General features: G+C 41.1%; 2 protein-coding genes across 7 annotated transcripts in view; both read left to right on the forward strand.

The window, feature by feature from the left end:
* Nucleotides 1-7,943, forward strand: part of MAP4K3 (mitogen-activated protein kinase kinase kinase kinase 3) — a 72,099-nt gene extending 64,156 nt beyond the window's left edge. For all 5 annotated transcript variants that reach the window (XM_014891162.2, XM_088160859.1, XM_014891159.2 and 2 more), the window contains 4 exons: nucleotides 36-128; nucleotides 1,731-1,801; nucleotides 4,319-4,374; nucleotides 6,448-7,943. In XM_014891162.2, coding sequence (XP_014746648.1) covers nucleotides 36-128; nucleotides 1,731-1,801; nucleotides 4,319-4,374; nucleotides 6,448-6,535 — 308 coding nt within the window. In that variant the 3' untranslated portion in view covers nucleotides 6,536-7,943. The remainder of the gene's footprint in view (nucleotides 1-35; nucleotides 129-1,730; nucleotides 1,802-4,318; nucleotides 4,375-6,447) is intronic.
* A 2,771-nt stretch (nucleotides 7,944-10,714) lies between these two features.
* The window catches only part of SOS1 (SOS Ras/Rac guanine nucleotide exchange factor 1), a 48,832-nt gene continuing 36,195 nt past the window's right edge, over nucleotides 10,715-23,351 (forward strand). The window contains exons 1-5 of one of the 2 annotated variants that reach the window (XM_088160861.1): nucleotides 10,715-11,002; nucleotides 15,471-15,572; nucleotides 19,789-19,914; nucleotides 22,124-22,255; nucleotides 22,669-22,833. In XM_088160861.1, the coding sequence (XP_088016987.1) occupies nucleotides 10,916-11,002; nucleotides 15,471-15,572; nucleotides 19,789-19,914; nucleotides 22,124-22,255; nucleotides 22,669-22,833 (612 nt within the window). In that variant the 5' untranslated portion in view covers nucleotides 10,715-10,915. The remainder of the gene's footprint in view (nucleotides 11,003-15,470; nucleotides 15,573-19,788; nucleotides 19,915-22,123; nucleotides 22,256-22,668; nucleotides 22,834-23,351) is intronic. The other variant, XM_014891157.2, reaches the window with a different exon arrangement.

Genomic DNA, 23,351 nt, shown 5'->3' on the forward strand with positions numbered 1-23,351 from the left:
AATCCTTGGTTAACATATCTTTATTTATTGTCTAGGCTGCATAAAAATAGTGAACCTGCAAGGCAGGTTAAAATCCAGCCGCAAACTGTCGTCCGAGCTCACGTTTGACTTTCAGATTGAATCAATAGGTAAGCTGGGTTTTATTATTAGTCTTGAATATCCCTGTAAGTCAGAAAGTTGGGCAATCACCATCTGGATGAAATTTAACAAGAGCAATTGGCAGGTTCTGCATCTGATGAGGTAGTCCCACTTAAATGTACAAACTGGGGGATGAGAGGCTGAAGAGCAGCTCTGGGGGTTGGGATTGATAGCAAGCTGAAGATGAGTCAACAGTGTGCTCTGGCAGCCAAAAAGTCATGAACAGCAGTAAGGACATGGAAATTATATGAAGTTGTATATGGGAGAATTCAGGTTGGATATTAGGAAAATGCATTTCACTCAGAGGGTGATGGATAACTAGACTGAGCTCCCCAGAGAAGTGGTCACAGGACCAAGCCAGTCAGAGCTCATGCAGCATCTGGAAGGTGCTCTAAGTGATCCTTAGGTCCCTTCCAACTTCAGATCGTCTATGATTAACTTGTCCAATGTTAGAGTAAAGAATTAGGTATGCTATCTGTCTAGTCTTTGGCATTTGGAACATTACCTCACTCATTTCACTTTGTGCGAGAAGACTCAGTGAAAGGTTCAGCATGGACTTTCCTAAGAGCAATTGAAATGGAGTAATAATCTTGGAGTCTTCTTGGATTAAACTAAATGTCTTGGGAATATGATGGAGACTTCTAGCCTCTAAAGGAATACTTTAACACAACCTACATAAACTCTCTGAATCATTCATGCCTAACTCATTTTGCATGTGTGTTTGTGCAGTCCATTTTTATGCAGCAGCTCAAAGACTAAATTACATGCTATGTCACAGGTTGTATAAATGTTGTTTCCTTGTGTAGAATTTGAATTAATTAAATTTGTGAAACAGAAGGAATAGACTATTTTGGCGATTCTCCAGTAGTTACATACCTGGATTGCACCACCTGCTATTGAAAGAGGGGTAGGAGAGATTTATGCACAGATGAAGGGTAGCACCAGAAGAGGAGGAACAGTGAGTTCTAAAATTATCAGGAGTTGCAGGGAGTTTATTTCTGAGGAGAAGCTTTAAAGTTTCAGGCCCTCCAAAGATAACCTTCCTCAGAGAAGAGGACAAGAAACAATGCCACTGAAAATAATACTTCTATGGCTCTTGATGGTTGGAAATGGGGGGAAGGAAGGGTTCAATGTACTTGAAGCTTCTCGCTCTAGGACCTCTGCATTTACTGTAGTCCTCGCCCTGCTTGCCACAAATTAACTTCCAGTGGCCTATACTTACACTGTCTTGGAAGTGTCTCCAAAGACATTCCTGGAACTTTTCTGTTAAAATTCCATATATATTGTCTTCAAGTATAAAGGGATTTCCTGTTCAAAGAAAATGACACATTTAGTACTAGACATTTAGAACACTTTCTGGTTAGGTGGAAATGTTTTCAAACCCTGCTCATTAAACAAATAAATGTATAAATGCAGTTGATTTTGAGGCAAGTTCAGTGATTCCTGGGAGACATTCCACAGTCTGAGTGGGTGGATATCATACAATGGAACATATATGTATAGATTTCAAAACTACAATCTTTTGCCTTTGGCCTTAAAAGTAAGAGTTGAGTTTACGTCTCAAAACTGATTCCAGTGTTCTTTCTTACTAGTCTGTCTACAGGACAGTGTGTTAGCATTCTGGAAACACGGCATGCAAGGAAGGAGTTTTAGATCAAATGAGGTGAGTACTACATTGTACTTCAAATTCTGGCTTCTAATGTAAGCCATGTGGAGGAGAAATGCACAATGCTGTTGTCTAAAAAGGAGTGAAACAGATCAGTAACTTCCTAGGTTAGACCTAGAAGGTGGAGCCTCATTCTAAGCTTGTTTCATTAGCTATAAAGCATTAGTGGAGCTGTACCCAGCTGAGAACCCCCTCAATTCTAACAAGCAAAGCAGAAACAAGAGACCAGGCCAGAATGCCATAGAAAATATCCAGGCCTAATTCTTGGTAATATTAATCTTCACCTTAAATTGCTTTGAAGACCACTGTCAGGTTCTTAGCATCTCACATATGGATGCAAAAAATTGGGCTTTGCCAGTGGTTCCACTGCTAAACTTTAACTTTTTGTCACAGTGTCAAATGAGTTGCCTGATGTTTTTTAGTCTCTTCCATGTTCTTTTGGCTTACAAATACATTGAAGAATTGCCCAGCTTTCACTAGAAATATTTTCCATCTTCAGTAGAAAAATACCAGATTGACCTAAACATGTTTTGTTTGGTTTTTTTCCTAAAATCTCCTTGTAGTCCCTTTTTAGCCCATTTGATGTGATTTATAGATGGAGTTAAACCATTATAACTGCCTTCTCAAATAGGTTTTTTCCCCTTGCTGCAAACCTTGTGTACCTGTTAGTGAAAATGCTGTATTTTGTAGGAATTTAATGAGTCTTTTAATTTGGTTATTAATGAATATTTACAGACTTTACCAGTTGTTCCATGAGTGTTTCACTGGGTGAAAAATTGAACTCATTGTGACTGATTGTATTTTAAGGTACACACAGAATCGCACCATGCCAAGCTTAGATATAGATATAGATAGTTGTTCCACCACTACATTGACTTGCACAAAGCCTTTGCAAGTCTGTGCTAACAGTGAGCCTGCTCTGTGTCAATCAAAGACTGGAGTCAAAGTGCTTCTTATTTCCAAGGTGCAAAGGTTTTTTTGTGGCATTTGTGCATTGCTCTACTCATTGGTACTTAGTGGCTCTGCTCCAGCTGGGAGAGGCCATGTCCGAGGGTGCTGCAGCCCAAATGCATGCATTTTGTTGTTTATGTAAAGTCTCGAGGACACTGACTTGCTTTGTTGCTGTGAAGCCAAAGTCAGAACCTAAAGGAAGAACTGAAAGCAGAACTGGGCTGTTGACAGAAAGCAACCCACCTAAAACTTTTTCCCTGTAGAACATGTCTAGGGTAAGCTTTTGGACCTTTTAAAATTTTTTATTTCTTCTGGCTGTCCCACTAGCTGCAGCTTTTAAAAGAAATAAACCTATTTTCTGCTGTAATATGAAAAGCCTTCAGTGCCAGGCTCAGGACTTGACCATATTTGTTACTTATGGGGAATTTTATACTACATAATAGGTAGGAAGTTGTTGCATGGGACAAAAAGCTGACTGACTTAATTTGCAGCAATTTTTTTCTTTGAAGACATTGTTTGTTCAGATTCCCTATTCTAATACAGTTGGCCTAATTGAAGATGACTTGAGCTGCTTGCTAAGTTATTTCCTTCCACAACTGTGACCTTCCACAGTGGTTTGATCTAGTGTGAAAAATGAAAGGGAGCTGTGAATTCTGACACAAGAAGCTCAAAATTTGGACAATGATTGTACTGCCTTAGCCTCACAGAAAGCAGAAATTAATTTTCTTAGGAAAGTTAAGGATTTTATTGCTATGAATTAAAATTCTCATGACAGTTCTCTGCACCAGAAGTGAATTCACTAAGTCAGCTAACATTACTAGGATCTGGGAAGGAGATAAGAATATCTACTTTCCCCAAGAGTGTGAAATTTAGCTGTGTAGAAGGGGAGCTTTGTAAACAGTGCTGCCTGTTCACAAAGTGACTAAATACTCTTTGGCGTGTGTACTGGGCTTTGGTTGACTTTATTGATGAATATGGTGGTTTTTTGGGTGCTCTGATATTCATATGATCATAAAGATGTATCACTCAAGTACAATTCACCAACAGAACACACAGGTCTTTTGCACTTACCTGAAAAGTCAAAAGATGAAATTTTCTTTTTGCAGTGGACATAAGTACCACTAAGATTAAGATTATGTTTTTCTGGTAAGGTTTTCAGAATATGAACTTAGTGCATTCTTACTATAATTCAGCATTTAAAAAAATGTGGTTTATGTGTGACTTTCCTGACCCGTTTTTGGATATCCACTCTAGAGTGACACTAATTGCACCCCATCTTTTCAGCCACGGCTGTAAAGAGAATTGCACTGGTAACTCAAGTACCAAGCTGAGCCCCACTGTTGTGCTTGTAGTTACTACCAGAGAAATTCATGTAATGTGGGAGGAATTGCAGAAAACTTTTCTATCTTAGTTAAAAGTGACAGTTACATTATAATCTATATTGAATTTTAATTGGCAGTCGGTAACATCAGTCACAGTCAATTCTTTCCTCTTGACTGATGTTAAAAAGAAAATGAAAACACTTGTGTTCTTAACATGTAAATATTTATTTTTATTGTCTAGATCACACAAGAAATTTCCGATAATACAAGGATATTCAGGCTTCTGGGATCTGACAGGTAAGATGAGAAGTAAACAGGACATACTAAAATAAAGGAATAATGTGTGTTCTCCTACCGTGTAAAAGTTCTTTTTGCGTATTTCTTGCAAATTCTTTATTAGGCATCTTAGACATTCCTTTGTGTACATGTCTATCTTCCAGTCCTTTGCTTTTACTTTTCTCTTTCTTATATTAAAAAAAAAAAATCTTATGAAAGTGGGCTTCCACTTTCTGAAGTACTCAGACTTGGCCGCAGTCACAATCTCCAGGAGTGTTTTCCTTTTTGTATTGTAATTCTTTCGTTTAACTTGGTGAAATCTTTACTTTCAGATGTTTTGCTGCAGTAGTTCGATCAAGATCTGCTTCTGGAGATAAATGCAAAAAAATCTAAAAATTTAGATATCTCACTTTCATTCACAGAAAGAAAATCTACCAGTTGTTCTCTCAACATGGCAGTTCAGGTCTTGTAAAAGCTCTTGATAGTTCCCAGGGTAGCTATTCTTTGGCATCTGCTTTCAGGACAGCAACACCCTATGTGACCCAACTGCTGTTTTAGGAGTGTCACTGACTTCCTCAACTTTCTCTGCCCTGGTGTTGAACTTTGTACTTCTGTAAGACCCACAGAAGCAGCAGCAGTTTTGTCTTTAGAGGGAGTGCATGCTGATGTGACAGTTTCACCAGTAATGAATTCACAAGAACTGCAAAGATAGGCTTTAACTTTTGAGAATTGCCTCTGTCTTACACTACTTGCAGTAAACCCATGTGCTATCTTAGAAAAACATTGCAAAAAATTGCCTTGTGAAAATGCCCTCTTCCCCAAATACAGTCACATCTATTTCTGGCTTGCTCTGATAGTTTCTCAAGTCTAAGAGAATCTTTAAAGACTTGGCACTGCAAAAAACATCAATTCCAATTTCTTCGTATACATTCTTCGTATACATTGCTGCTCTGTCCTGTTTTGTGCTTGAGCTGTGAAGCCTTTTTCTACGAGTCCTTTCCTAGGCAGTTCATAGGAACTGGTGTTCTGAGAAGCAAAATCCTGATGTCAGTCTACTAATAAAAGCTTGTGTGATGCTTTCTCCTCATGAGCAGGGAGCTGCCTCATGGCATGAGGTGTCATTCCTTTTGAGGTGCACATTGAGTAGAGGTCAGGTTTTTTGAACCATAGTTTTCCAGCAAGCAACCTTTCCTGTCAGAATGCACAAGAGATGGATTTGAGTTTCACACACCCTGCCTTCACTTCAGGATGTTTGTGGAGGAGAAGTAAATCACGAACATCCTGGTCTGTTTGGCAGTTTTAGCAGTTCTTGTCTGATGAAAAAATTGTAAATAGTTTGTGAAACAAAATTGTGACGGCTAATTTCTCTTCTTTGACGAGAAAGGTCTGATCTAGGACATCCCTTATGATCTTTGCAGTTGCAGGCCCATGTAACCCAGTCTCTTGTCTCCAATGCTGACCAAAAGTGGGTGGCAAGAAGAAATAAGAGAAAATACTCTTCACATAGCAGTTCCTTCCTTAGGATTCTCTTTGCCTGTAAACATTTGGCTCTGGGACTTTCAGAGCTGGAGGAAGTTTCTGTGGATTAGGTTACATGGACTTGGGGATTAACTAGAAGTGCTCACAGAAGAATCAGCTTTGTTCATCTGTTGTTCCTATGGCAAGGGGCAGACTAACAAATCTCAGAACTGGAGCCTAATGAATGGGTTCACTTTGCAAAGCTCCAGGAAAGCACAGGCCCAGGAGGGGAGTGATGGGCCCTTTTCAGAAGCCTTCATCAACAGGGATACAGGATTGCAGCAAGGGAATTCCCAGATGGATAAAAGGGATAAACATGATGGTGAGAGTGGTTCAACACTGTAGCAGGAACCCAGAGAGGCTGTGGGAGATCCTTGGAGACCTTGTGTGGACAAGACTGTGAGCTTACTTTGAGGTTGGCATTGGTTCGAGGGGCTTTTGGACTAAAGGCATCTTAGGAAAAGAGAAATGACAAACCAGTCAGATGGATCTTATGAAAGAATATTTAATTATACCCAGGGTTGTTTTTAAATTAAGGATCACTTGACATTGTGGCTTTTTAAATTTCCATTTCAGGGTCGTGGTGCTGGAGAGCAGGCCGACGGACAACCCGACAGCCAACAGCAATTTGTATATCCTGGCAGGGCATGAAAACAGCTACTGAGAACAGCACATGGCAGGCAGCTCACTGTGAGGAGAACATTCCTGCTGCAACAGCACTCGTGACTGGCTGGAATTGCACAAAAGCTGCAGTAACCCCATTTCAGTTACTTTATAATTTATTATGGCATGAGAGGAAGACAAGAACTGTTTGTGGTATGGACACAGAAGCATTATAATTCCACAGAAGTGCTTAATTTACTTTTATGTAATCTTTGTACATATTCAGTATTTTTCAGTGAAACTTCTCGCTGAAGCCCAACACTGACTTTCTGTAGATAGAGGTCCTCCTGTTAAGTACAAGTGTCTTACCTGTACAGATGTAAAAGTCACTGAGGATGCAAAAATTAAATTGGGCTACTATTATAAGGATGTCTCATGTGTTTATTATGAAGTGGGATTCTAGCAACAAATACAGTACATTTAGCAATACTATTGTATTTTATTATATGTAATTTACTAATACAAATAAATATTAACTTTTAGAAATTGTAACCAAGGCTGTAATCAGATTACAATCTTGTTTTAATTTCAATACAACACACTGGTGTTCATGTTTGCACAATGTATTGAGATGTGATGTATTTAGTCACAAAGGTTAGCTGTGACTTTGTGGATATGAATTGGGCTTCAAAGTTCCTTTTTTTTTTGTTTATTTGGTTAGATTTCTTTGTGAAACCAACCAGTTAAACACCTTTATTTTTATATTTAATTAAAACTTTCCTTATGATTACTTCTCTATGCTTGAAAACAATACCTTACAGATGGGTGTCAGTCCAGACTAGTGGTACCTGTCTGAATTCTGCAATAGGTGTTTGGATTATTAGTGTATACAGTGATAAAAAGTAGTTATTACTGTTTGTCTTGCTAAATAGTTCCATATCACAATGAAAAGGAGCAACATTCCACATTGTGGAAATGGCTCAGAGGTGTTGCCATTTTTGACTTTTTTTTGGCCTTAAAACCATTTTCACACTTCTCTTGATTTTAGGATGCTAACACATGGCCAAAATTTAGTTACTACCTCATTGAAACAATACAATGGTTACTACGCATCACGGGAATTTAGTTTTGATCAGAAGTATTTTTGATTGCTATTTTCCAATGGAGTGTGCAAATGCCAAGTTTTAAGTAAAGTGCACACATTTGACTCCTTTTTTTGTATATGTTCTTTATATTTTATTGTGATAATATACACTAAAACCAAACTAAATTAAAAGTGATTTATGGCTTGCATTATTGTTGTGATGGGTAATGCTTTGAAATATGTTCCCTAATGTATATAATGTAAAATAAATTTTTTAACATGTTGTACAATTAGATTATCACCTGCACTGATTTTCCACATAAGAGTAAAATGGAACATACTGAGTTTTCAATTCTGCTATTAAATGGTTGTGCCAAATACAGAAGCTGAGCGTCTCTGAATTTATGAACAGAGGTTGCTGGAGCTCCACTCAGTTTCGGTTGGCATCAATACCCTTTGGGCAATGGATATGTGGATTTGAGCTAAGTCTTTCCAAATTCCACCTTATGTGGTTTCTTCCCTCTATTTCCTGCTTTTCCATCTCTGTTGATTGCAAAACTGACTTATTCTTCCTTTCAGCAGGTTTATTTTTCTGCCTGTGGGCCTTGAGCTCACTGCTTCTGCTGCCCCCATCCTGGCTGTTCCTCGTCCTGAGCCTCAGCTCACCCTGTGGGGGGAGAGGTGGTGGCACAAGCCCCATTGCTGAGCAGCTGAATTCTCAGAAAAGTGGAGAAGTTGTGTGTGTTTCACAGCGCCCTTGTGAAATCCCCAAGGGGTATTTCCATCCTGTCTCCTGTGGACTGTTTCTCCCTTGGACATGCAGAAAGTCGCTCAAATATAACAAAATGCACTACAGCTAATGTGCTATGAACGTGCTTCCTCCTGAGGGAGGTTCTGCAGCAGCTGGGGCCAAATTTGTCATTGCTAATTGCTGAATTAAAGGCACCAGAGGCTAAGGCCTATTGGTTTTTACTCTGCTTGGGTATTTTTGGTACAAGCATGCATGCAGAGGTGCAGCTGGAAGGGCTAAAAATAAAGAGAACAGGGTATTGGCATGTGGGAAGAAGGGATCATTGTGCTAGGGTAGGCATCTTTCCACTGTATTATTGGTATAATCAGGAGAGCTTTGCTTTTCCCATGCTGCTCTCCAGCCTCAAAGATGAGAAGTGAAGGGTTCCACGGAGCAAACTAACTTTCTTCGATTAGTTTCTCAGGCTGTCAATAACCAAACCAACCTTCAATTGGTTCCATCAACTCACAGAAGAAGTTCTCATAGAGAAAAACTTCTAAGTCTGTCCTTCCCCCGGTGAAACCAGAACAAATCTGATCTTCTCCAGCAGGTAATTCGTCAGACTCCCAGGGTCCTGTCTTTCCCTTCTACAAATCAGCAGTGTGGCTGGAGCACTTCCTGGTGCAGATAGGGGCGAACAGTCACTAAATACCTTGGCCTATGCCATCTCTCAGGTAATCAGGTCTCCTCTTTCCTTCCAGAGAGGGTCTTCATTTTTCATAGTGTTCTTTTTATCACCCACACACCTGCAGAAGCTTTTTTGGCCATGTTTAATTCTCTCAGAGCTTTATCTCCTCTAAGCTGATCCCTGGATGCTCAGACAACCTCTATTCCTGCCAGGCTACAGGTCCTGCTTCCACTCTCCATAGGCTTCCTTTTAGTCTCTGAGCTTGTCCAGGAGTTCCTTGTCCATCCAAATAAGGCCTCCTGGAATTTTTGTCCAACCTCTTGTCTCAGCCAAATCCATCCCTATGTGTCCCTGCAGACCCAACTTATTGTGTCCTAGACAGATATACACACACACACACACACACACACACACAGAATGACAAGGCTGGAAGAGACCTCCAAGATCATCAATTCCCACCCAGCCCAACACCTCAACTAGACCATGGCACTGAGTGCCACATCCAGTCTTTTTTTTAAACACATCCAGAGATGGTAACACCACCACCTCCGCAGGCAAACAATTCCAATACTTTATCACCCTTTCTGTAAAAAGCTTTTTCCTAATAGCCAACCTGTATTTCCCTTGACGCAGCTTAAGACTGTGTCCTCTTGTTCTGCCAGTTGCTGTCTGGAGAAAGAGACCAACCCCCAACTGGCTACAACCACTTTTCAGGAAGTTGCAGAGAGTGAGAAGGTCACCCCTGAGTCTCCTTTTCTCCAGGCTAAACAACCCCAGCTCCCTCAGCCATTCCTTACAGGGTTTGTGTTCCAAGCCCTTCATCAGTCTTGTTGCCCTCCTCTGGACGTGCTCAAGCATCTCAATGTCCTTCCTAAACTGAGAGGCCCAGAACTAAACACAGCACTCAAGGTGTGACCTCACCAGTGCCAAGTACAGGTGTAGAATGATCTCCCTGGTCCTGCTGGCCACACTATTCCTGATTCAGACCAGGATGCCGTTGGCCTTCTTGGCCACGAGAGCACACTGCTGGCTGTCAACCAGTACCCGCAGGTCCATTTTTGCCTGGGCACTGTCCAGCCACACTGTACCCAGCCTATAACACTGCAGGGGGTTATTGTGGCCAAAATGCAGGACTCAGAACTTGGACTTATTAAACCTCATCCTATTGGACTCTGCCCATTCATCCAACCATTCCAAGTCTCTCTGCAGAGCCCTACTACCTTCCAGCAGATCAACACACACTCCCAGCTTAGTGTGGTCTGGACATTTACTAATGGAAGACTCAGTACCGTCATCCATGTCATCAATAAAAATATTGAACAGAACTGGCCCCCACAGTCCCTGAGGGACACCACTTGTGCCTGGCGGCCAGCTGGATGCAGCACGGTTCACTACCACTCTCTGGGCCCGGCCATCCAGACAGTTCTTAACTCAGACCGATCCATTCCCGTGTGTTCTAACCGATCCCCGTGTATCTCAGAACAATCCATCCAGATCACGGGTCACCTGCGGTCCCAGGGAGCGGCCACTCACACTCCCGCCGGCAGGGAGCGTGCGCACCCGGCCCGCCTTAGGCGTCACTTCCGCCAGGAAGGCCGAGACCGCGCGTGGCGGGGCGCAGGCTCCGGAGGTGCGGAGCGTCGCCGCTCCGCGCATGCGCTGCGGCCGCCGACGGAGCGGCCGAGGACGGGACCGGGGAGGTGGCGGCGCTCGCGCTCCGACCCCGCCCCTCGCGGCCCGCGCGCGACCCCCGGCCCGCCGCGCGCCCCCCCTGCCGCTCCCTCGGCCACCCCCGCGAGCCGGGGCGGGGAATGCGGCAGCTGCCGTTCCCCCCCGCCGCTGCGGGCCTGCCGCCCCCGCTGGCGGCGGGGGAGCGCCGGGGTTCCCGCTGAGCGCCGCCGGCCCTGCCGCGCGGCGCCCGGCCTGCCCCGGTGTCACCATGCAGGCGCAGCCGCTGCTCTACGAGTTCTTCAGCGAGGAGAACGCGCCCAAGTGGCGGGGGCTGCTGGTGCCCGCCCTCAAGAAGGTGAGGGGCGGCCGGGTGCCCACGTCCCGGGGACCCGGCCGCGGGATCGGGCTGGACGCTAGGCGGGCCGCGGGGCCGCCCGGGGCTATCCGCGCTCCGGAAACGGCTCCGGAGCTGCCGGGGGTCGGTCCTGCAGCGCCAGCGGCTGCCTCGGTGGGTGCCCCGGCGCGGAGGGGCTCGGCAGCCGCGCCGGGGCGATGCTCTGACAGACGGAGCCGTGTAGATAAAAACCGTGTGATGGACACGTGAGTCCCGTCCCCCCTCGGCCCGGAGGGTCGCAAGTGGTGCTGCTGCGGGTTTCTGCTGGTCGTCCATGGTGACACGACCGGGAATAGGGGGGGGATTGTTATGAGCGACTCCTGAGAGAATTTTGATTAATTAGTGTTCTTTTCTAATGGCTTTTAGTTAAACTTCTTTTAGTTTAAATACTTTTTTGCTGAGAAGGCTTAATCAGGACAAACTAGCAAGTCTTGCTCCCTCAGGATAGTGAGGCTTGTGCCTGTGGCGTGGAAAGAATTTATTCGGAAGAGAGGGAAAAACGGTGAGGGCTCCTCTTCCACTTTTGCGGCCTGAACCCAGAAAGTAGAAGGCTTAAGAAACAAGTTTTCTGACACTGTTATTTGAAGTGGCTTCAGATTGCAGAACTTCACGTGATTTAGTCGTGCACGGCAACATTTTCTAAGTTACTGTCTAGTTACAGTGATTAACTGCAACTTTTGCCTGAAAGGCTCCTTCCTAAGGCTGGTTGAGAGGTCTCGGGTGCTGCAGTTTTACCCATTCTTCCTAATTTCCTCTTGCAATGTACTGCCTCTCTTCTCTGGGCATGCTCTTTGGTCTCCAGCACTGTGTGGCTTGGTCCAGTTCTTGGAAATCTTTTTGCTTGTCTCATCCATAGCACGTGCTGTTAATGTCTTGTCCCTGGATAGTTGTTTCCTTGAAGCTTTAGCACTAACCACACTGTTCACATGTGCTGCTTACAAGTACTTGGCCACCCATCCAACTGAAGCCTGTTTGGAAACTGGAGCTGCTCAAGGTCCCAGCCACAGAGAGCGTGTTCCTTTGGAGGGTTTATTTCATGGTGGAGCAAATGTTTGTCAGATTTGAAAGGAGTCTCAGTGCTGACAGCTGGAGTACAAAGAGTGAGGAGTCAAAGCGAGCAAGCGTTAAACTTTGGAATAACTTGTGACATCTGAAGTGCCAGATTTGTTCCCAGTGGACAAGCCATTCGTGAAGTCACCTTGCATTAAAGATGCTTCCTGAAGGAGCTGGATGAATTCTGCAGTGGGGAAAGGAATTCTGAAATCTGAGGTCAGCGGAGGCCAGTAAGGACAAGCTACCAAGGATGATGAACTGGCCCTGCAAAGGTATAGTTGTCTTGCTTTTGTTGTCATCTGCTCTGTTTCTCTTTGTGGGTAGAAGGGTGACAGGAGGCAGATGGAATTAGTTCTGAAGGCTTCAAACTGAAACTTGTAACTGTCTGGCAGGTGTTGGCTCTTTTGACCTCAGCTTTTCATGAGATCACCACCTGTTTCTTACCTTCTCTCAAGTTTTTCTTCTTACTACTGCTGTTTTTATAAAGATGGAATTAAAGAATCTGTCCAGATTGCCACCAGCTTTACTGAAGAGCCAAACACTTGAGTTACAGGAAAACTAAATGGCAGATGAAAATGTTGAATTATTTTCTTATTGGCTTCTTCATTAATGGAGAAACAGCGTCATGTATTTTCCTAATGTAATAGAGGTACAGATAGTTTTGAGTAGGATGTTTTGCCATGATAAAGGCTCCTAAAGTAATGAACATGTTACAGGTGGAAAGTAAACCCACGAACTTGCCTTGATAATCCTCTCTCATGGTTCACAAGGCAGGTGCAACATTGCAGCATTGCAGTCAGTGCCCCCTTCGGTAGCTCCCCAAAGACCTGAGCTGCGCCTACAGGCCAGGACGTGGGACTGGTAAAGTGGAGAGAATGGCAGCATTTCCCAGTGGGGTCAAAGAGCTGGACTGTTCTGGAGGGAAACTGGTGCCTTGTGACTTTGTTGAATTGCCAGAGCATTTCTATCTCAGTAGGAGTCAGATTTTTGGAAGCTCATGTTTGTCCCATTGTTGCTAGAGGAGAACCTTTCCTTCACTTCTCCCTTAGCTGAGCAGGTGCTGCTACTCGTTCTCAGGTAGTGATAGCAGCTGAACTCCACCTGAAACCAGGTGGTTGTAGAGGCAGAACTGTGATGATTTCCTGCATAGCTGGAAATTAGACTTAGTAGTTTGTGGAGACCTGTGTTGAATTAATAGGTCCATTGAGGAGAATGGCATTTAAGTTAGCGTTGTAAGAGCACATACACCAGGATGGAGTGTTTGCAGCTCTCGGGGAGAGCTGCCACATGTGGACTGAATCATTAAAATGCCATTGCCCTTTTGTAACTGTGAGTTGGCTTCTAATGCAGAGCTCAAACTACAGTCTCGGGATCGCTTTCTTAAAAAATGGGTGTTGTTGAATCATTGCAGATAACTTTCTTTTCCCCAGTGGATTATTTTGATTCTATTTTTTATCAAGCAGCAAACCCAAGACTATAGAGTAAGAATAAATCTCTTCTTACATCAGGCAATTCTTAGGAGACCATGCTTTGTGTTTCATTAGAATGAACCTTAGTAGTAGAGCTGTATTTGCTTTGAACAGCTGCATTTGCAAAGAGCAGCTCTTGTACCATTGAGATCTTAATGTAATCCCTTTTCTTCTGATTCTTCTTCAGATGCTGTCAAGATAGGCTCCAGTGCACTCAGTTAGGAAGAAAATTATGTGAACTGAGATTCTTCTCTGCCTGGTCACAGTTACTTTGAAGCTGCAAAAGAGGAGTGTTGCATCTTTGTTTGCTGACAAAAGGCAGTACTTATGGTGATGAGGTACAAGAAAATGAAGGAAGAAAGAATAACAACAGGTGTCTGAAAATTGTAGTTGCAAGGATGGACAGAAGGTCAGATGCTGAAGATGAAGGATTCAAGACATTTGAAACACCAGAGGTCTCGGGTACCTGGAGACAGAGATACACAGCTTTTAATCCACGTTAGAAAAGAGACTCAGGAATGACACCTGCCATGTGATGCCTTTTCCAGCACTGGTGTTCTTCTGCTGGTGAATTTGCACACTTTATTCTGATCATAACCTTCTGGATAGTTTTTCTGGAACATCATTCCTTATGGTTCATCTCGTTGGTATAACTTGTTCACGGAGTCAGAATTTCTGTGCATGTGTATGATGCACTTGTTCCCTAACCCATTGTTTTTTGCAGTAGGAAGCATGTCATTCTTACTGATGGATACCTTAAGCCATTTGTTAATAGAGAAAAACAAAAGAATGTTCTACTCTTTGCATACCTCAAGTTGTTTTGAATCAGTAGAGCAATTACTCAGGGGTACTGCTGGAATTTGTTGTGGTCAGAATGATTTGACTGGTGTGGCTTGACAGCTGAAGGGATTTGCTTCCTCAGTAAAGGAAAATGTTCCAGAGAGCATGCTTTCAGGGACTCCATGTGTCATCTGGTCAGTCATCTGGACCTTTCATGGAGCAAAAGACATGGGAGAAGCTGCTTCAATCACTACAGAGTTCTCAGGAAACTGTTGCTGATGAATATATTTCTACCTGCTTTTCAATAACCTGGCCTTCAAATTGGTGACAAACCAGTTGTCACTTGCTACTCAAAATGGCACTTCTTACTCGTAGCATTGCTTCACACAAGATGTAGAGCTTTCCTGATTTCTGATCACTTTGGGTCTTCTGTTCTTCTGATGGCTGCAGAGGATAAAACTAAGAACCTTCTACAGTTCACGTCTTTACTGCATGTTTTTTTTTCACCTGCTCAGTGGAGCAGTGTAATACTACTGCCCTTCTGAGACATCAGCAGAAACGTTAGCAAAAATTCAAGTCCTGCATCCTTGGTGAATTGTTGCTGAAGAGTGCATCCAAGGCATTTGTATTTGATTTAATGTACTGTATTTTTAATTGATCAAGGTACCAAAACACCATCAGGGTTACCAAATATTGGCAGAGATGTACAAGAATAGAAGGAAAAGCTTTTTAAGGAGTGCTGACTCTATAAGAACACTCATCCATGCAAGGTGTACATAAAATACTTTGTCCTCGAGTGTTTAATGATAAGCTTGTCAGTAGTTTTTAGTCATTGAGGGAAAATAAAGATGTTGAGTAAAAATGGGAGTTAAGAGTATTAGTGAAAACTCTCGTCAGAATTATCTCCTCTGTTGCCAAATTTATTTCTACAATGGATTATTTCTACTAATAATCCATTGTAGAACAGCAAAGGTTTAGAAAATTTTCAGTTTAAAAAGCTACTTATAGTCAGTTAAATTTTATGCTCTCTGATAATGCTTTGGAGGGTGGCTTGGCATGTTGTCTCATCACAAAGCTCCTTCCATGATCAGTATGATGTGATAAATACGATGCTTTTTTCCCTTTAGACCCTTTTTTACAAGCCCTTCAGCTGCCACCAGGGCAGACTGGCAGCACAGCCCATGCTCAGCACTGAAGTACAGTTGTTCTTTAGCAGGAGTTGTTTTTCGGTTCATACTGTGACTTCTTGCCAGAATCCCAGTACAGGGGTAGTCTTGCCCAGTTATGAAAAAATTGTCTATAACCTGCAGTTGATACTTCTTTTTTATTTCAGTTTGTTATGTAGCTTTATAATTATTTCCTTTAGAATTCCTTTAGAATTGTTTCCTTTTTTATGCTATTTTCTGAAGCTGCTGGAGCTTCTGCTCCTGATGGGCTCAGGTTGGTATTGGTTTTGTTGGTATTGGTATTGTTTTCTGAAGCTGCAGGATTTGTCTGGTGTGTTCTGTATTTAACAGAACAACTGTGAATCTGATTGTGTTGATTATTAATGATGATTTGGGAGCATAAAGATAGTGTTTATGTAACGTAAAGTTGCTTTAAGAAGTCTCTGGAGACAGGGTTTTTTTTGTCCTGAATTAAAATTTTTCGGCTTATAAGCAACCTGTTGGGCTTTTTCTCAAGGCCACTGAGGAAGAGGTAACTGAAAACTGTTGCTGAGGATGTATTACTCAGTATCACTCAGATTGTTAAATTCACTGTGTCTTTCTTTCTTACGTATTATCAAACACCTCTTTCTAATGCAGAACAAGCTGTTGAGTATCACTCTAGACTGGGGTTTGGGTCATCTTGTGACCAGCCTAGGGGTTGTTGTGTTGGACCTGTTGGGAGACCAAGCCCCTGTCTCAACTGAAGCTGTTCGATCTGCAGTCCTTTAAATGAAAAGTTTCTCAGGGTTTAGTTTAAAGTTCCCACTGCTTCCCATGAGGCCTGTGGGAATGTTTATATTCTAATTTATTATGGAGAGTTTGAAGAAAAATGGTGTGAGAAGACTTTATATAAAATGAGCTGCTATGGGTTATAAAATAAAGAACAGCTATATTTGTATTATGCATTTAATCACTTCCTTCTTTGTTGTTGGTTTCATTGACTTTTTCTGCTGGTTTAGATTTATGCCTGCCTAATTTTTAAACTTTTGTTGTTCCTGATAGAAAGTCTTTGCTTTTTGTGGATTTTAAAGGAAAAGGACAAAAAAGGCAGGGGAAGAAAAAAACCAAGTGTTCCTATTGTAGGATTTTCTTTAAGTGTTTTTTGGGTTTTTTTTTAAGCAGGCACTGTTTGTCTCTAGTCATGTTCTTAAGCAGATCCTGAAAAGCTGTTCAAGAAATGCTGGTTCTGCTTACCTTTATTTAAAGAAAACTGTGGTCATTTCTCTTTCGAGAATTAGGAAAGATTGAGAAGATTGGATATTCAAAAAAATGAATACATGAGTTGAGTGAAAACAGCCATGGTGGCAGGGATTTATAGCTGATGCAGGTTGTATTTGCACTTTAGAATTTGTTGGGATATTTTGAAAATTTTAAGCTTCTTTTAAAAGTTTTTAAACTGCTTTTTTAGTAATTTTTCTTATCATAAGATAGTCATTTTATTGTGTGTATAGGAGGGAAGGGAATGATTCTGTCATTATTTAAGGGAGAGGTTAAATATTTCGATAAGAATGTGATCTAAACATCACAACAGAAGTTGTTAGTCTGTTTTTATTGTGTTTTTCTAAGTAGGACTGAAGGATCTGGTGGGATTCAAGCCATACTCCCCCTTTTCAAGGATGATAATGCAGGGTGGCCCAGGTTTGTTAATTTAAAATCTGACATGACTGTATAAGAAAGAGGGAAAGCCCCTGGTAATTCAATCTTTTTGGGTTTTTTTCTTTTGAAACTAATCATGTGATGATTTATGCTAACAGATGTTCCCATTTCTTGTGTTCTCTTACTAAATATTGCATCTTACCCGGCCTTGCATCATGTCTTAGATAATGGACTTGAGACTTGTACTGAGTACCCTCAAATAACATTATCATTCTCAGTCTGAGCCTTTGGGTACTACGGTAGTGCAGATATTGAAATTATGCATTTCTGTGATAATTGTGCACCCAACTCTGCTGTACTTTTCCTTGTTAGTCTGGTTGTTTTCTTTTGTTTATTCTAATGACTTTGAACCCTCACTGATACTAAGTGTCACGTAGCAATGAAGGTTATTTGCCATCTACCTAATATAGATAAGCTGTGCTGGCAAGCCAATGGCAACTCAATGGTGTTTTCTTCTGCCAAGGTGGGTGTTCTGTTAAAGTAGAGCCGGGCAATGGCCTTTGGGAAGGATGGTATCACTGTCCTCGGACAGAAATGCTTAGGGAACTTGCCTGAAACTTTTATCTCCTGAAGTTGGAGTAGGTTATCATTGTTGGCTCTGTTTTGGCTGACTGTGGCTAAGTTTTCAGGTTATGGCCTGATGCGGTATTTTTGTTTGTTTGTTCTTATTCTTATAGGCTCTGTGTTGCAGACTAAAGGAGTTGTAATGAGGTTATTAAAGTCTGGTCTGTTTTCTAAATAAAGGAGAAAGTAGAGCTGCTCTTCATCACTTCTTTATCATGCTCTGTATTTTTACTATTGAATTGACTTGGTAATTTAGCACTTATTGAAATAGAAAGTGCTGGAGTATAATATAGGGAGATTGTAATACAAATTTGTTCAGTTCTGCTTTTAAAAAAGCACACATTAAAGGCAGCATCTTCCAGACGGCTCAGATCAGCTCTGCTCTTTAAGAGAATGCTTTGGCAAGTCTAATTTCTGGTGTTAAGGTGTTCCAAGCTGGTACAGTATTTCAGATGTCAGTGTTTGAATTGTAAATAATGTTTGGGACTTCCTGGCATGCTGTTATTCGTGTAGTTCCACAAACACAGTAGCTGTGGGTAGCGAAGTTCTTAGGAAAAGTGAAACTGTTGGCATAATCAAAATAGTTGTGCTAGCTAGTCAGATGGAGAGAAGTTCTTCCGTTCTATTTTTGCCAGACTGCTTTTAAGTTTAAAAAGTTTAAAAGACTTCTGGAGGTGTTGTTTAAGACCTGCTGTGTAAGGGTGTGCAATCTGCAAGAAGCCAAACGCGTGATCCAGCGTATTTGAATCTCAACAGCAGTTAAGTGAGCACCAGCACTATGCAGTTATGAAGCTTTCAGACTAATGAGTGCCTTAGCAGGCAAGTGGATTTCTGTTTTAGGCTGTTGTGTGCTTGAACTTCATAACATTTAGTTCTTGCTATAACTGCAAACAGGAATTAAGGCTCAGGTGTGAAATTAAATAATTATGGCAGCATTTTTTGAATATAGACATGGGTTAACATTTGGATGAGGCAGATCGTTGTGTTTTGCTTCAGAGTTGCTAGGCTCTCATGTTAGTGATTGAGAGAACTGAAGGCATTTTGAGTTGTGTGCAGGGGAACAGTAAAATGGAGAAATTGGGGCTTGACAGATACATTGCTAAAATCAGCAGTCAGCTTGCTCTGTCATAATATTTACCATCGGTATAGGACTGAGATTAAACTGTCTGTTTAAGCTCTGCAGCACTGAGCTTTGTGTACCTGAAATTTAGGATGGTTAAAACTGTCTTAATTTGTGAACTGCAGAAGTGCAAAGAAAAAGTATGCCTCAGGTTTCAGAAGTTACACGATTATCTGGAAAAAAAATGGAAGGAGCAAGGGGGATTGTCCCTTGTTAAATTCGTGCCAGTAAGAAATTAAACACCCTTATGACATACAAGTAAACATACTGGGACCAAATTTCCAAAATCTCTCAGCTGGCACTTAATGCCAGAACAACACTGAGGCCTTTTTTGAAGTGCTTTTTTTACTGTAGAAGCTGACATATTAAAAAAAAACCCCAACACTATGGAAACAAACTTCTAAGCCAATCTTATGAGTGCTAACTGAGAATGGATTAAAAAATTTGAAGTAATAAATGTTGCTGATACCATTCTTTGTGTAGTGTGCTCTGTGAAAAATGTTCTGTATTCCGTTATTGTAGATTGTGTGCAAGGGGGAAAAGTCCCACTGCTGAAACCTCATGTAAAAACAGTGGTTAAAGAGCTAGTGGAGCGAGATAAGTATATGCAAGAGCTTTAAAAGTTTTCCTAATTGCACTGCTAAGCACAGTTATTAATTAACCATTTTCTTGACATTAAATATAATTTATAGTGATTTGAGTACATAAAGCCTTTGAGATTCATATTTCCATCAGGTGTGTTTCACTCAGGCTTGTCTGATGGACCTTAACAGAGCTACATTATTGTACTTTTCTGGGCTGTTTGGCTTGGGTTTTGTCGTTTTTTTTTTTTCCTGCAGGTAAAGCAGGTTTGGGGAAGAACAAAACATAAAGCTTGAATTCTTCTCTTTCCTATAGGTTCAGGTGCAAGTCCATCCTAAGCTTTCCTCTACTGAAGATGCATTGCAGTATGTGGAGGAGTTAATTCTTCAGTTGTTGAATATGTTATGTCAAGCTCAACCAAGAAGTTTTCTGGATGTAGAGGTATAGAGAACACTTATTACGAATGTTATTGCAAATAATTTGAACTATTACATAAAGCTGCTATATTAATATTAATTATTTCCCAATGCAAAAAGGAAAGCAGTAATTATGTATATTTATGTAGCAGAGCCTTCTGCATAAAGCCTTTTAAGTTCCCTAATATTTCATTTTCCTATCAATTGAATTTGTTGTTCAATGCACAGCAAAACTATCTGTGAGTTGTATTATTTTTTAATAGATGTTGAGTGTAAATTTTGTATATAAAGCTGACTGGTTCCTTTCAAAAGACATTTTTCCCCCATTGATACTGTATGCAAACTACAGCTGCTTAGTCTGAGGCTCTGTCCTGCTTTCTTAGCATGGTTATTTAGACTGATATATCCCCTGCTGGCCCAGAAATTAAAACAAAAATAGTTCAGTTACTCTTTCAGGAAGAGTTTAGGAACACTTCTTTTCTTTGTACAGAGACCTCATCTCTTACCATTGCCTTTTCAAAGATCTACAACCTCTGCTGCTCAGCAGAGCAGCTTAATGTTTATGAAGAGAGGTTAAGCTGAAGAGTTTTTCCATCTGAGGAACAAATTAGTGAAGCTGTATCACTTAGACTCATAGGACCATGAGTACCTTGGTAGCAGTTGGTGCTTAACCATGATTCAAAGACTTAGAATCCAAGCTGCAGACTCTGTGTGCTCTGAGCCTGTTGATTTCCAGTGCTTGGGGCCAGGACCTGTGGCAAGTGACTTCCTCATGTTCTGAAGAAAGTGGACTAATGGCAAATAAAACCTCACTAACAAAAAAACCTTTAAAATGTGGCCGTCCTAGAGCTCAAGATTGATGAATTTCATTCTTCCTCTCCCCTTTTGAATACTGATGCCTCCAGTGGTGTTCCAGTGTCCCCTTTAACGGCTAACCTGTTCTGCAACATCATTTTGGTCTGACAGCTCAAGAGACAAGAGCTTTGGGGAAGGTTGTTTAATTCTGTTTTAAACAACGCTGACAAAAAAACTTGACACAAGGTATTGTATTATGAGTCTTATGGTTCATAATACAAGAAGAAGACAGGAGAAATGGAAAAAGTAGAGATGATCAAACAGCCACCATTTACCCCCTTGATGTTCATGTACAATAATGATGTTTTTAATTATGTGGTCAAACACATTTGGTTTTCCATTTCATTGTTCAGTCAACAGACTAGGAGTGTGAATTGACAGTGATTCAGACATTTTTTTGGTAGGACCTCTGCTTTCCTTTTGACAATGTGTTATGATGGGGAAAAAAAAAACCCTGCACTTTGAAAAGATAGGGTTTTTTTGGTTTTTTGGGTTTTTTTTGGTTTTTTTTGTTAGAAAGTTTTTGTTTGTGTACTTTTTCCCTATACCAGCTCTGTGTAAGTGGTCATTAAGTTAATCTTCGTCATTTCATGGTTACTCAAACAGGAGCTATATTTATGTAATTGAGCACTTGCAACTGAAACATCAGTGGGAACTGTGGTCTGAAAAAATAAAACATTAAGTTGTGTGAGAAAATAAATTTCTGATATCTGTGGATACTAAAAATGGTGAAGCTTTTGAACCTCCAGAGACCTGTGTGTGAGTTCCAGCAGGAGAGTTATTCATGCATGGGAATGTGGAGGTGTCCTCAAGCACTGCTGAAAGGATTAAATCAAGTGGGCCATGTCTGTCCCACATGTAGACTGAAACTGGTTCAGAATATGTGGGCGCTGTTGGATATTTTCTTTTCCTGTTACGTTTGTTGTCATCATCAGAGCAGTTTGCTTGTGTACAGGCTGGACCATGTGCTCATCAGTAAAGGTAAAACAGAAAACTTGTTATCATTTCATTGAGTGACCATCCTATACAGGGAATAAAGTGCAAGGAGAAAATGTAGTCAGGTATTCAAATGCTGAGGTACCAGGCATGGGCACAAGGGGAGTGAACTGTGCCTTCAATTGCAGCTTAATTCTTAAATTTTGAGCACAAAATAGATAATTCTCTGATAATGATACCCTGAAACAGCCTTATGAATGTGGTGAGCAAGGTGTACCAAAATGATAACATTTACACATCTTGTATAAGCTTTTATAGTTGAACTACAAATATTAGCAACCATTTCTTTGTTAAGTAATAGAAAGCAGTTTGATAACACAGTTATACTGCTGAGATCATTCAGATGGTGCATTTACCCTTTGGTCATGTTTTCTTGTCTTAAGGATCGTGTTCAAAAAAGTTTCCCCCATCCTATTGATAAGTGGGCAATAGCTGATGCCCAGTCTGCTATTGAGAAGAGGAAACGAAGGAATCCGTTATCTCTTCCAGTAGAAAAAATCCATCCCTTGTTAAAGGTAAGCAGTGATGGAATCTTGCTTTCAGAATGCAGTTAGAGGTTAACCCCTTTGTTTCATGTAATGTGTGCTGCCTGAACTAACAACTAAAAGAATTAAGAATATCTGTGTTTGTTGCATAGTTCCAAGTGTCCCAGTTAATGGAATGTATTTATTTTTTAGTTAAAAATCACTCAGTTCTGTTTTGGACCAAGACGAAGAGCCCATTGTACAATGGCACTGTTTCTTCTCTATGCCTACACACTCCTGTGTTTCTATTTCTAAAATAGGCTGTGTATATGTGGTGACTCTTTATTGAGCAGGGTCTTAAGCTTACTTACTGGTTTGAGTTGTAATCTAGAGTGTCTGTTTCATCAGCTGAGTAACAGTGGAATGCTTTTTTTTTTTTTTTTTTTTTTTTTTCTCCTTTTCAGGAAGTTCTAGGCTACAAAATTGACCACCAAGTGTCTGTTTACATAGTAGCAGTATTAGAATACATTGCTGCAGACATCCTAAAACTGGTTGGCAATTATGTGCGGAATATAAGACATTATGAGATTACAAAACAAGATATTAAAGTAGCAATGTGTGCTGATAAGGTAAGCCCAACTCTCGTTTGTTAAGTAAACAAACAACTAAAGCTGTAGGTAATTTTGAGAGGACAGTGTCTTTTTCTTAGTAAGTATATGGAGTGTTGTACCTTCTAAGAAGAAATTAGTGTCATAAAATATGGTTCCAGTAATGGAAAAAAACTACCAGAAAGCCAACTGAGCTTATAAAGCTCTTACTTGTGCTTATTAATACTTAAATCTTTCTCTTGATTGCACCTGCCTAATGTCAGCAACATGTGAATACTTTAAAAATTACTGTTAAGCAGCACTAACTGAAGACTGCATTGCACATAAAAAGTAATGTTTCAGTGGGTCAAACAAAACCCCCATCTCCTTAGCATCTGAGCCCAATCTTCCTCAGAAGTGAGACATAGGCCTGATGAATACAGCCTGGAATCTCCTAGCAGTGTGCAGGAACTGGACCTGTGAATGAAAGTTAGAAATGCTGAGGTCTCCTTGAATACTTGAATTATTCTGTGTAATTTCCTACAGTAGTGATGCTCTAA

The sequence above is a fragment of the Sturnus vulgaris genome, chromosome 3, assembly GCF_052056855.1.
Source record: "Sturnus vulgaris isolate bStuVul1 chromosome 3, bStuVul1.hap1, whole genome shotgun sequence".
Classification (NCBI taxonomy): domain Eukaryota; kingdom Metazoa; phylum Chordata; class Aves; order Passeriformes; family Sturnidae; genus Sturnus; species Sturnus vulgaris.